The 13,203-nt window shown below is 43.6% G+C and overlaps 1 protein-coding gene across 3 annotated transcripts in view; it reads right to left on the bottom strand.

The window, feature by feature from the left end:
• The window catches only part of SLC26A9 (solute carrier family 26 member 9), a 59,350-nt gene that overhangs the window by 28,706 nt on the left and 17,441 nt on the right, over positions 1–13,203 (bottom strand). The window contains exons 2-5 of one of the 3 annotated variants that reach the window (XM_083508837.1): positions 7,525–7,666; positions 2,476–2,615; positions 1,631–1,741; positions 451–626 (exon numbers count right to left, since the gene is read on the bottom strand). In XM_083508837.1, coding sequence (XP_083364963.1) covers positions 451–626; positions 1,631–1,741; positions 2,476–2,615; positions 7,525–7,649 — 552 coding nt within the window. In that variant the 5' untranslated portion in view covers positions 7,650–7,666. Of the gene's footprint in view, positions 1–450; positions 1,074–1,221; positions 1,742–2,475; positions 2,616–7,524; positions 7,765–13,203 lie in introns of those variants that run through there. The other 2 variants (XM_083508838.1, XM_083508836.1) reach the window with 2 other exon arrangements.

The raw sequence follows: 13,203 nt of genomic DNA, 5'->3' as shown, positions 1-13,203 counted from the left end.
GGTAACAGCAGATAAGGCAGGGCACAGATCTTCCTGAGCCACACCAATATTTAGCTGTTGGCTTACTACCTATAAAGAGTATTGCTGCCTCATATTGGGCATCAGTATAAGGGCAGCTCCACATATGATATGCAAACATGGTATACCAGTGTTTCATGTAAGAAACGCTTGACGTATTGATGCCACACACACATAAACATGTGTCGATGAACATCTATGGATGCATGTGATGTCCTGGCACAGTTAGAGTTTCTAGATGTGTATACATGGGTGTTTAAAGGCACATGTTCATCCATACAGCTCAAGCAGCCATCTTTGTTTTCTACATTGGCTTCCAAATGCTAGTATAGTCATGCCTTTGCTTTCCCTTCTGTTCGATACATGAGCAGTTAATGCCAAACTCTATGCACGGCTGCCTTCTCCACAGTTCTGAATACAGGGCATCCTTACCTGGATTATGGCTGTCAGGCAAGCCAAGGTGGCAGAGATCTCCAGTCTGGCTGCTTCCATGGCTGTGTTGTTAATCATCACCTCATTGGCTGTGTGGTTAAAGTACTGGAAGTCGGAATCAGGAGCCAGTTCATGACAGACATTCCCCACAATAATACTGATGACTGCAAAAGTGCCTGTGGGACACACACACAAAGGTTGGCTTACACTCATGCAGAGCATCTCTCATGCATGTAGTGACAGTTAGTGCTTAAGATGGCTGAAGACTGCAAAAATATTTAGACCAATGGGCCAGGCTGGGCTACCCTTCTGCTTAATTTCATCTACGTAACTGGCAGTAGCGTAAGGCGGCTGAATGGTGCATGACTGATAATGGCATAAAATGAATTATGGATCTCTTTTCCCCAGCCTTGCAACTAGTTTATGAAACAGGTTGCATGGCATCCCCCCTACTCTTTGGCCCTCCAAGTGGCGGAGCATATGCCCGCGCTGCACAGGGTGGGCGCGTTCCCAAGGGGCGCGGGGGCGTGCTCTCAAAGGGCACGGAGGGTGCCCTCCCAGGCTCAGGATAGCCGCACGTGCACCCACCGATCCCGCTTCCTTCCACTCCCCTTCCCGCTCGCCTGCCTCCTTCCCAACCTCTCGCCTGCCTGCCTCCTCTAGCCGGGAGCACAGGGCAACGACACACTGCCCGCCCATGACTCCTGCGCCTAGCGCCAGCCATCAGGGGAGGGGGGGAGCTGCTGTGCCGCACTCCCGGCTGGAGGAGGCAGGCAGGCAGTGGAGAGGATGGGAATGAGGCAGGCAAGCAGAAAGGGGAGAGGAAGGAACCAGCAAAGCAGCGCAGCAGCTCCCCCCTTCCCCCAACGGCTCGTGGTAGGCGTAGGAGTCCAAGTCGTGGGTGGGTGGCACACCGAATGTCACCACTGCTCAGGGATGACACCCGGAGCAGGGCACCCACCCCGCACCCACCTTCCTCCGCCAATGGTTCCTCCCCATTATCAAGAATAAGAGACATGTCAACTGATATTTGAGTGAGATCAGGCCATAATTTTATTGACAATAGATGTTCCCCACCTCTGCCCTTTCTTTAATGCATTAGTGCGAACTTCCAGTTTATGTACTAAAGCTTGAGGAGGTATGTGTAATTTGGTAACTATAGTGGAATAGAAGACCTCACCTGGGACCATTTGATGAACACCTCCTAGCAAGAAATAGGCTATCAGAGGGAAGAAGGATGAGTAGAGCCCATTGATCGGAGGTAGGTTGGCCAACAGAGCAAAGGCCATACCTAAAAAACACAAGTGAAAAGCAGATCAGACCTTCCATCCTAACTATGCTCAAGTCTGCCTTATGAAAACAAGATGCCACACACCATGGCAGATTCTACAGCAGGTATGCCAACCTTTCAGCATGGCATCATCAGAAAGGTTAGGCAACAAAGACGACAGTAGATGTTTAGGGTGCTCAGCAAGCAGGCTAAGGGTGACATTAAGGTTCTGTCATTATTGCTGAGGTTTACACAACCAAGATGCCAATGCAGATCCATGTTCCAGTTAAAAATTTCCCACATTGGGCAGTCCCATTCTTATAAATGCTTTGGGGTAGTAATGTTTGATATAGGGCACACATACAGATATCCAATCCCAATAAGAGCCTGCTTACATGATTTATTCTCACTTTTGTAGAAAATGAACTTTGTGACTGATTTCAAGAGTATTGTGTCAATGTTGACACCCTGGTTCATATGCTACTTCCCCCCATGGCTGTGGTGTGAGGTGCCTAAACATTAGAAAGGGGGGGATTTTTAAAAGTATGAACCAGAGCAGAGTAAATAGACATTTCTTTAAAAGTCACATCTTCATTTCACTGATCATAACTAAAGTGGGCCATAAGCTGAAATCTATTACCTGCCATAGGTTAGCTAATGCGTTACACCAAGATATATACACATTTCCTCATTTTTTTCCATTGGTAAAACTACTCATGTTTGGTAGTGATATGGAAAGGGCAAAGTTCTCTCACCTTGAGGCACCTGAATAGTCCCAGCACTGATTCCACCAAGGACATCGGGCACAATATAATCTTTGATTTTATATTTTGGAAGCCATACAAGAATAGGAAACAGGCTGTACAGGATGAGTTTGAATCTGGATGGTGAACATCTAGTGAGAAAGGAGAAAGACGGTACTGAATTTAATAGGAGACTTTTCCACTGTTAGATATTTTGTGAATTATTATAAGAAGACTTACTGAACCCAGCACTTTATGCAGGCAGGGCAAAGAGCTGCTGTTTTGGTCCCGTGGTTTTCTACGCCCACACAGTGCTGGCATGAAGTACACAATGGAAAAAATGTTCCATTCCTATTATTCATAATTGGCCTTTCATTGTGTTTAATGCAGTAATGGGTCAGCTCCCCATTATCCCAGCCTCCATCAAACTCTGGAGAACAAGATGCCCAGCTGAATTCTGTGGTAGGTGTTTGCTCAGGCTTCTTGTTAATGACACGTCAAAATCAAGATCCTTTGTCAAACCGAACAAAATTTCAGCAAAATCAATGTGGGTTGTTACTGGGTGGCTAAACACAATGAGGGTAATAAGCCATCACATTATTAGTTCAAGCAGCCCTGGTACAGCCTGCTCAGTGGATTACCGTATTTTTCTGTGAACAAGACAATGCTCCCCCCCCCCATGGTCTTGGGTGAGCTGGCAGCTCTGCCGGCTAGAGAGGTGAGGTGGTGCCAAGGTGAGGAAGGAGTTTGGCTCGGGGATCAAGAGGAGAATTGCACAGAAAAAGCTCAACACCTTTTTTGGGGGGCGATTTCCCCCCAAAGCTGAACAACTTAAAAATACTGATTTATTGATTTTGGGCTCCCAGAAGTAGAGGTCGTCTTATACATGGAAAAATACGGTAGTTAGCAGAACAAAGTATGTGACCTGCTTCAGCAATGGGACAGGAGAAATCAACAGGATACAACTGCACAGTTAAGCACTGACTTAGAACCTATGAATGTTTACTCCAAATATAGTCCTACTGCTTCAGTGGAACTTCCTCCCAGAGCTGCTTTGTAGTGAATCAGGTCATTGGCCCATCTAGGTTGGTGCTGCCTATTCCTGATTGGCTGCAGCTGCCCAGAGAGACTCAGGCAGAGGCGCCAACTTAAATAAAATATTGGTATGGGGCAATGATGCATGCTGTGACACATGGGGGCTGGGAGGAGCCAGGGGGTGCAGCCAAGCCTAGAAGTGGTAACTGGAAGGGCTTCAGGCTTCAGTGGTGGCTCCTCCATCCTTTTATATGCTGCCCTCTCTTTCCACCTCCACCCTCAGCCCCTTTGGTCCTAATCGCATGCAGGACATGGCACAGCCTTTGTCCTCTAGATCCACTTTTAATTGTTCTCTGACACATGGAGGGGAGGAAATGAGAAGATAGAGGATGCAATGAAGATGCCAGAGGGCTGGTGACACAAGTCTCAAGGTGAAATCGACCCAACACATGTAAGCGTTTATAAGCATGTCTACCATTTTGTGGCAGCAGGGAAGCCAGCCTACTTCTTCACCACTCTTGTGTCCTTTGTGAGCTGTCTTGTGAGCATTGTTTCATTTATAAAGGAGTGAGTGGTAAAGTCAGAGACAGTTAACCACTCAGAAGTTTGCTGTGATAAATCTGCAAAGCATTTTATGGGTTAAAGTTGCTTGCATTCCCTCTGAACTTGATGCCACAGATGATATCAGTCTAGTGGAAATGTCTAGGGCATTGTTATTGCACCCTAAGATTAGGCTGACTACATGCTCTGTTTACCCTTGCCTATAATGGCTTGCAAGATCTATCGGAGAAGGCTTGGCTGGGTAGGTCCAGGGAACAGATTGTGGTTTCTTGCTATGTCTTCTCTTCCTACCATTATTATTGCACTTTTGACACTGCAGCTGAGAGTCACCGCTCACATAACCACTACGTCAAATGCAGAAAAACACAGGCTAAAGGCAATCCAAGCTGAATAACACTGACAGCACACCAGCTAAGGCCAAGAAGAGGCAAGAATCAGCTCTCAGTTGCACTGACACCTTGTAGCAGACTGCTCAGTTCAACATGAAAAGCCTCAAGCCCAGTTTAATTAGCAATTTCGAAGTTAAAGTGACTGGCTTTAACATCACCTCCACTTTTGTTGTGCTTGAGCTTATACCCTGACTGAATGAAAAAAGATCTATACTTTTGTAATAAGTGGCAGCGGTTATGATATTGCTGCTCTTCATCAAGCATTAATGTGTCCCATATAAGATGAATGTGCTGCATTTGCAACTGAACCAGATTGCTTTGAATTAGGTATCTAAAATAGCTATGTCTGTACTTATTTTTTCTCCCCTAGGTGGCACTCTTCTGAGCATCTGTGAAGTCACTCAGAGAGCAGCTATTCCTTTGGCATGATTCCACAGCTCTGTCTACTTAAGAGACCATTCAGTCACGCTGGGTGCCACCCAAATCTAAAGTCAACACCATTGTGTAATCCAAAGTAATGCATCCAGTTTACTTAATTAATGCTTGCTTGGCAATGCCTTCACCCAGTCGACATCTAGAGAATATATACATCAAATGGCCATCCACCCAAAGTCCTGCAGTGCAGTACAAACACATACTGTGGAGAAAACTAATGTTCTGGATCCAACACCTGGTTGCAAGTTGCTTATTTCCTGCACATGGCTTGTGCTTTTATACGTATTTGTTCACACACCTTACTCAACTAATGCTGAGTGGTCTCTGTGCTCCTTTTGTCTGCATCTAAGCAAGTCCCTTAAGGAGAATGGGTAGGGGTGTCAGTTTTGATTCTTTCAGTTATTCATTTTCACAGTCTTAAATCCAGTTCTCCACATTTCCTCAGAAATTTGCAACTTTTTTTTTTTAACAGATCGAAAATTCTCATGAAAATTCATTAGCATTTCAGTTCAAATTTCTCCCAATAAAACACATTTTGGGCTGCAATTTTGCCTTATGTACACATTTCTGCAGAGCCATTTCCCCATATATAATGCATCTTTGTATGTTATCTTCACTAATATGTGCATTTCTATAATTTTTTGGCCGAACCACTGCAATACAAAATTCAGAAAAGGGTGAATTTCAAAGGAGCAGGGTGTTTCAGTTTGCATATTGATTTGGAATGTGGCAGTTTGGTGGGCTTATCTTTAAATGTGAACTCATTAAAAAAAGCACAACTCTATCCCTAAGCATGGGGTCTGAATTTCAAGCAAAGCACTGACTGATGTAGATAACATTATCTGGGAACTGTTTGGATGGGCGGGGTATAAATAAAGTATTATTATTATTATTATTATTATTATTATTATTATTATTATTACTACTACTACTACTTCTACTACTACTACTACTACTATTATTAAGAATGTGTCCCATCATATGACAAAGGAGGTGCAACCATTTCCTCAAGGAATGACCAGAGAGAGGGGCACCATGACTGTTTTTTCTAACCATACCCGCAGGACCAAATGACTGTGTGAACTGCGTCTATGTGTGGGTGCATCTCCATTAATGTCTCTGTGAGAAAGGGGGGGGAGGATGTGTGACATGAGAATCGCTAAGCAGCATAAGACCCCAGAAATTGTTTCATCTCTCCCCGCCACCTGCAGCCTCCTACCAAACACACACACACTCACCTCTGTTAAGGGCACACCGGCTCACTCTGCTGAGGGACTGATCAAAGCTCACTTCTCCCTCTGACATTTTCTAACTGACCTCAGACCTCTGTTTTCCCCTTGACTCCTCCCTTTCTGATGTGTGTCTAGTCTGTTAGACTGTAAGCCTCAGGGCAGGGCCTGTCATTCATTTAATTTTATGTACCACACCTTGTTTCTTTAGCTGAACTAGAAATAATCCATGTAATACCAAGAAGGAATAAGACGGTATCTAGGAAACACTGTTGCATAAACCAAGTCTTCACTGTTATTTTGACCTCTTTTTGAAACAGGGTGATCTCCCACCTAGAATCCCGATGCATCACTGTATATAGTGAACTTAAATTTGCTTTAAAGCGATAAAGGACCAACAATGTAATTAAAAAAATAAATGAGTGACAGGATGGAGAAACCATGGCCTTTCAGATGTTGCTGCACTCTTGGTTGTGCTGGCAGAGGCTAATGAAAACTGAGCCCAATAACAACTGAAGTGCCACAAAAGATGACAAAACTAGGTAGATGGCTGGCACAAATGTCTTCTTCACAATTGTTTTATTCTTTTCAAATACTCCTAATATGCATTGGGGTTGGGTGGGTTTCTTAGAGAATGGGTATCAACATTATTGCTCTCTCCTTCCTGGAAAAATATATTTATTCAAGAGTGAGTAAAGCCAACAAGCCAGCAATGGTGGCAATGAATCAGTACAAGTTCTCTTATCTACATAATTATGTTTTTCTGATGGCCAGTGTCAGAAAAGTTGCTTGGCCTTCTACAATTTGTACAGTTTGCTTACTCTAATCTCTCTTGGCTGTGGCAGTGGAAACATATTTGTCTGCTATTAAACAATTAGCAACACTCTTTAACACTGAAAAAGAGAAAAACTGAGAATGAGGTGTTTATTATTCTCCACTTCACTTTGATGCCTGATAATGTTTGGATATTTGGCCCTGCCTTAACCAACTCTGCATCACTGCTTGGGTTGCAAATTTTGTAGGAGAATTTGTTGGGAAATCACAAAAGTGAATCATAAAGATGGAAAGCACCTCAAAGATAATCTGGTCCAGCCCCACAACACATAGCATTTCTGATGGGTGAACATCCACCTTCTGCTTTAAAACCTCACTTCAGTTTTGTGGGAGTGCTTGGATTAAGATTGCCTCTTTGCTCCTGGTTTGTGCAAAACTCCCTCAATAATGGAATTAGCAATCTCTCATTCAAAGTTTCAGGACTGCCCAACATCACAAATCTAGACAACATGTGGACTTTATTTTATTTTATTTATTTTTCTTTCATAAAATTTATATAGGGCTTGATTGTTTAAAAAACAAACAAACGAAAAACACCTCAGAGTGGTTGCAACACTAATGTATGGCTTTCAACATACCTGAAAAGGTTCTTTATTTTCTCCCCAAGTGGGTAACTTCTAGTTTTTCTCTCAAACTCTTCATCAAAGTAGTTGCTGGAATAAGCTGGACGGTTGATGATGTAACGTGGCCGTGCTTCGTTCATCTTTGCGCCACTAAACCCTTCACCCAGGAATGAAATGTAAGGTAGCTGGAGTGAGAAGTGAGCATCTCCAACGGAAGGTCCCTTAATAAGGCAGGCAGTTCCTCTTATCCTCATCCCAATAAGCCTGCCTTTCAAATTTCCTTCCAAAGTCCCGCCCCTTTCCCCTCCCCTTCCTGCAGATGGTGCTCTTCTGGAGGCATCGATGCCTCGTGGCAGGCTGCGTGAGATTTTAGTAATCAGCTACTTTATAAAGATGCAGGAGTTGGCACAAGTTCAAGAAACCTACACGTGGCCAAGTGCCGGGCAGTTACAGGCTGTGATCACAGCTCTTGCCTCTGTATTGTTATTTAGCCTTGGGCCGGTCACTTAGGAATTGTCTGCCATGAAGAAAATGAGGTTAGGAATTTCTGCAAGGCTGAATCAGCACCCTCATTCAAAGATGCATTGTGTTGTGGTAAAAGTTCACCCACATTCTAGAAATCTCTTGAAGTTTCTGCTACAGTGCCTTGTGGATCCTTGACCTCTTTAGCATCTTGTAGTTTCACCTATGTTATGTATACATTTGGAACTTTTGCCCCGAGTGCTTCTATAGCTGTGATCTATAGCTCAGCAAATACACTGTAGAACGAAGGACAACTCAGAAATGTAACAATTTGACCTATTTTAATTATAATAATGCCAACCATTCCTGTTCAACCAGTCCTACGCAGTATCAAGGTGTTTCTAGAGGCAGGTAATAAATAAACTCCTTGAGGTGCAGGCCTTAGTATAAACAAAACTATCAAAGGAAGGGGAAAGAGCACTTTTGCAAGATGATAAGTCTGGGGGTGGGGTGGAAGAATATGAAGAAATAGAACAAGGATGTGGATCATTATTTTAGTACTGTATTGCAGTTAAGCACTTAGGTGTTGATCAAGTGGGCAAATGAACAGAAAATGAATCATCATAAAAGATAGACAGAGATTATGAAGCAATTGTGGGTGTTGTTACATGGTTCATTTATTTAGAGCACATTAAGCCCATGGGGAAAATCCATCAAAATAGTGATAATGCATCAGGTTATAATTGTTTTGATCTGATAACTAAATACAAGCAAAAAACAAATTCAAATAATGCCATTTCAGACTTGAAAATGTTGTTAATTTTTGGAACTGAAATGTACCACATTTTAAAATATCCCTCAGTTATTTTGCTGCTTGCATTGTAAAACTTTTTAAAACGCTGCATTCATTGATCACAGCGAAACAGCAACACAAAAACAAAACATGGCCAATTTTTTTTCAAGTAAAATAAATATTAAAGAACATAACGTAAAAATAGCTGAAAAGGAAATATATAATTTATAATAATAATTTATTACTTATACCCCGCCCATCTGGCTGGGTTTCCCCAGCCTCTCTTGGCGGCTTCCAACAAGAGATTAAAAATACATGGCAATGCTCATCATTTCAGAGTCCCCAAAAAGGTGTCAAATCAACTTAGAATATTTACTTGAGTTAACCAGTTTGACATATATCTTTGAAGATCTACATGTATTCAAGGTCCAATCTGGGTAATTGTAAAAAGAAATAGTAACTTAAGTGAATCTTGTGAAACTCCATTTCAGTGAGATGATCTGAGTGTGAGAAAACCAAACCACGTATATGATTCTATCTGGTTCCAGCCTCATGATAATGGATTTCTACTCTGTGTGGGCTGGTGGGAGGAAATACGTGGCTTTGGAGTGATCCATCATAGGAATAGACAATCTAGTTGACTTTGGTACTGTAAGGCTGCATCCCAGGCTCACAATAGCATTTATTTTTCAGCATTCATGCTTAGGGTCTCACTGCATAACTCTCATTGATGGAGAACATATTTTTTTTTGTCTATCCAAAACTCTGGGCTCACTTGGATGAAAGACTTCACCTTATGACCCTTTTCTAAATTATTTTTTTAAAAAACTAGCTGCCAGGTATATGTAAAGTTCCTCATATAAGCTGGTAGTTAATAACAGGTGGCCTCTTGCACCCCACCCTGAGACCGCCTAAGGGAAGCAGAGGGTGAGAAAGGGGCAGCAGAGGTTGCCAGGGGGGAGACAACTTTCTGCTAAAACTTTATAAAATGGGTAAGTAATCATTTCTGTCAATAGAGGAATTTTGCCCTTGTCACTCATTTTAGAATTCACACCGCAGATCCTTTCTCATGAGAATGTAACAAAGGGTTACTCATGGATCAGGCCCACTTGCTGGGCTCCACGTCTCCGCCTGGAGCAGGCGTAAAAGGCTCCTTGATTTAGAAGAGGCTGCAGCCGCCCTGGAATGCAGAGGTCCAAAGGGAGGACAAAAATCAGATCAAGCTGGTCCTCCACTTAGAAACACAGGAAACTCAATCAGACCGTTAGCTCCTCTACCTCAGAACTGTCTACACTGACTAACAATAGCTCTCTAGGGGTCCAGATACAAAGTACTTCCCAATCTTTAGTGGATATGTTGGGACCGAACCCTGGAACTTCCACATGCAGAGCACGTGCTCTTTCCATTGAGCTACTGTGCTTGACCACTATGTCTTCCAGTCCAGACACAATTCAAGGTGCTCATTTTAAATTGCAGGTCCCTCAATACTTTTGGCTCCCATATATCTAAAAGTGAACTTGCCAGATAGGTAGTAGATGCATTTTAAAAGTGTGGTATTGTGCTCTTTTAAAATGCAGAAGTTGCCTAACCCTGTTTGATAACCCAGATTGTCAACTATCATTTGTGCAAGCTATAAGGTCCTCAGGGCTATGTAAATGTTACACAAACCTGTCTTGCGGTTCTGTGCTTTGAGCCTTCCAACTTGATTTCCTGGACCAGTGGCCTTAAGTCGGATTGAAAAGGAAGTGGAGTGGTTAGGCCTGACTCTGTTATGTTCGCGTGAAAAGAATGATGATAGGTCTGCCAGAAAAGAAGTTCCTCCTCACTTCAAGCATTGCCCTACTAATATGCTTTCTGAAGTTGAGAAGGAACTGCTGGCTGGTTATATAATGGAGAGCCAAAGCAATGAAATGGATAGTGCTTTTGGTTTGGGTCAGAGGCAACTGGGTTCAGATCTCTGACCATCTGTGATGTTGCATGGGTGGTCTTGAGCAAATCACTTTCTCTTAACCCAGGGTTAGGCCCATGTAGTGGCATCCAGATGTTGTTGGACTATAACTCCCATCATCTCTGACTACGGGTCTTGCTGGGGAGGACTGATATGAGTCATTGCTTTAACATCAGGTGGGCGCCATGTTGTCTACCCCCATCTCACAAGGTTGTGGGGATGTAAAATGCAGTAGCCTCCATGTGCACTATACTGAGCTCCCCAGGCAAATGGTCGGGTGGAAACGCAATAAACAAATTGGCCCCAGCTTGGGAAATTTTATTTGATTTCCATTTGAATATTTGCTACAGCTTCAAGGAGTGGTAGTTTCCACACTTGATCAATCCTCGTTCCCTCCCCTGGAGCCATGATGTGAACCTCCTAAATTGCAACTGTCTTGTTTGAGTGCAATACACTCTTTGCTGGTACTCTAGCTGGGTAATTTGCACATACGCCCTGAGGGATAGATGTTGAACCTTTAGTGCGAATATATGCATTGCCTCACGTGAGGAGATGTGCTATTTCCCACTTCAAGGTATTATGTATTTATTTACTGCATTTATATCCCACGCTTTTCTCCAAGGAGCTCAAAGGTGTCATGTGTGGTTCTTCCATTCCTCAATCCATCCCCACAACAACCCTGAGAGGCAGGTTAAGAAACCAAAGTATTTTGTTAGGAAAATGCCACACTTCCCTCCTCACTCCCACGTAACACACCAAGTCCAGCAGCGAATACAGTGGCACCTTGGTTGTTGAACGGCTTGGCTCCCAAACAAATCGGCTCCTGAACGCCGCAAACCCAGAAGTGAGTGTTCTGGTTTGTGAACATTTTTGGGAAGCCGAACATCAGACGCGGCTTATGCCCTGGCTCAGCTTCCCAACCACCACCCTCTTCTCCTGTCCATTAGTGGGTTAAATGCCCTCTTCTTTCTACTTTCCTCTGTCTCACTTTCTCACTCTCTTTTCATCCAGTAAAGGAAGGGGTAGGTTCCCCCCACCCCCAGCTCTTGCCCCTCCTTCCCTGTAGTGAAATCTGTGGAATTCCCAAGTTCAGGTCAACAACTCTGGGGAACCTTTCCTAAAAAATGTCAACAACTTTGGGGTTCCCCCCTTAAAAAGGTCAACAACTCTGGTAAATGGGGTGTGTGTGTGCTGGAGGGATCTTCGCACCACGGCGCCAGATATGCTTAAGACGGCCCTGTCCCCACATACAACACATTGGAGTAGTCTAGTCTAGAGGTTACCATAGATCACTGAAGCCAAATTATCCCTGTCCAGAAATAGGGTTGTAGCTGGACCATCAACTAAAGCTAGTCGAAGACAACCTAGGCCTTGACCAGTTGTGATGGATCCAGCAACACCCAGCTTGCACGTTCAAGCGGAGTGCAGTCCCGTGTAGAACAGGCTGTAAATCACTTATCCAGTCAGAGAAACCATTCACCAACAACACCTCACTCTTGTTTAGACCGAGCTTCAATTTATTGGCTCCCATAGCAATAGTAGGTGAGGACTGCCCTGAAAAAAATGTTTTATGTGTTCCTGTTCCAAGCAGCTACCAGGATGGTGGCCTATACTTGTTCCCTGTTAAGATGTAACCTCCTCTGGGGATGGAGCTTTGATTATTGTAACAGTGCCTGGTAGAGCAGAGCAGGAAGTAATGGATGCATCAGAGAGGTGACTCTGCTGAGGAATATAGGTCAGCTAGCTAAATAATTATCCCAATGGAAACAGAGTCAGGAAATCAGCACAACAATCAAATCCAACATGTCATGGAAACGTTAATGATCCCATGCAGTTGGAGATGCCAGTTTTTTAAAGGCCAATTCCTATCCACACTGACTGGAAAGCTGGGCTGAAAAATTCCTGAACATCCTAGACACTAACTAGTAGGAATGAGTCATTTAAGTACTAGTTAAATATGACAATCACTACCAACATTTCCTGTGAGGTGATATTACTATTATGGTCTTCTTCACCTTTGTTATCCTACCTATGGAGCCCATGGAGGTCACTGCTGAGGATCTAATGGTATATTGGGGGGGGGGGAGAGATAGTACATATGATAGAACACAAGGTTTGTGAGGCCCAAGATCCAATCCCTAACATCACCGATTAAGGTATCTTAAGTAGTAAAGCTGGTTAAGATCTCAGCTTTAGACCCTGAGGAACATCAATCAGCATCGGCAACAGTGGTGCCTTCTGAGGCATTTTGCTAGAGACTACCTCTGTCAGTCACAGAACACTACTGGCTGCTGGAAGGATAAAAGAAGCAGTAGCAGAGACACTATTCAGATACTGAGTGGGTAGCAGGGCTCAGCATAGATGTTGGCCCATGCTGGATGCAGCTACCAATCAGCAGTTGTGCATCTGCATGATGCTGCGTTAACGCTCCTTCTATTTCTCCTCTGGCTCTTTCTGATGTTCACTGGAAAGAGAGCTAGTGTGGTGTAGT

Source organism: Podarcis liolepis (assembly GCF_965112155.1).
Source record: "Podarcis liolepis genome assembly, chromosome: 6".
Taxonomy (NCBI): domain Eukaryota; kingdom Metazoa; phylum Chordata; class Lepidosauria; order Squamata; family Lacertidae; genus Podarcis; species Podarcis liolepis.
Note: the sequence above shows the minus strand (reverse complement) of the source record. Positions and strands in the feature narration are given on the sequence as shown.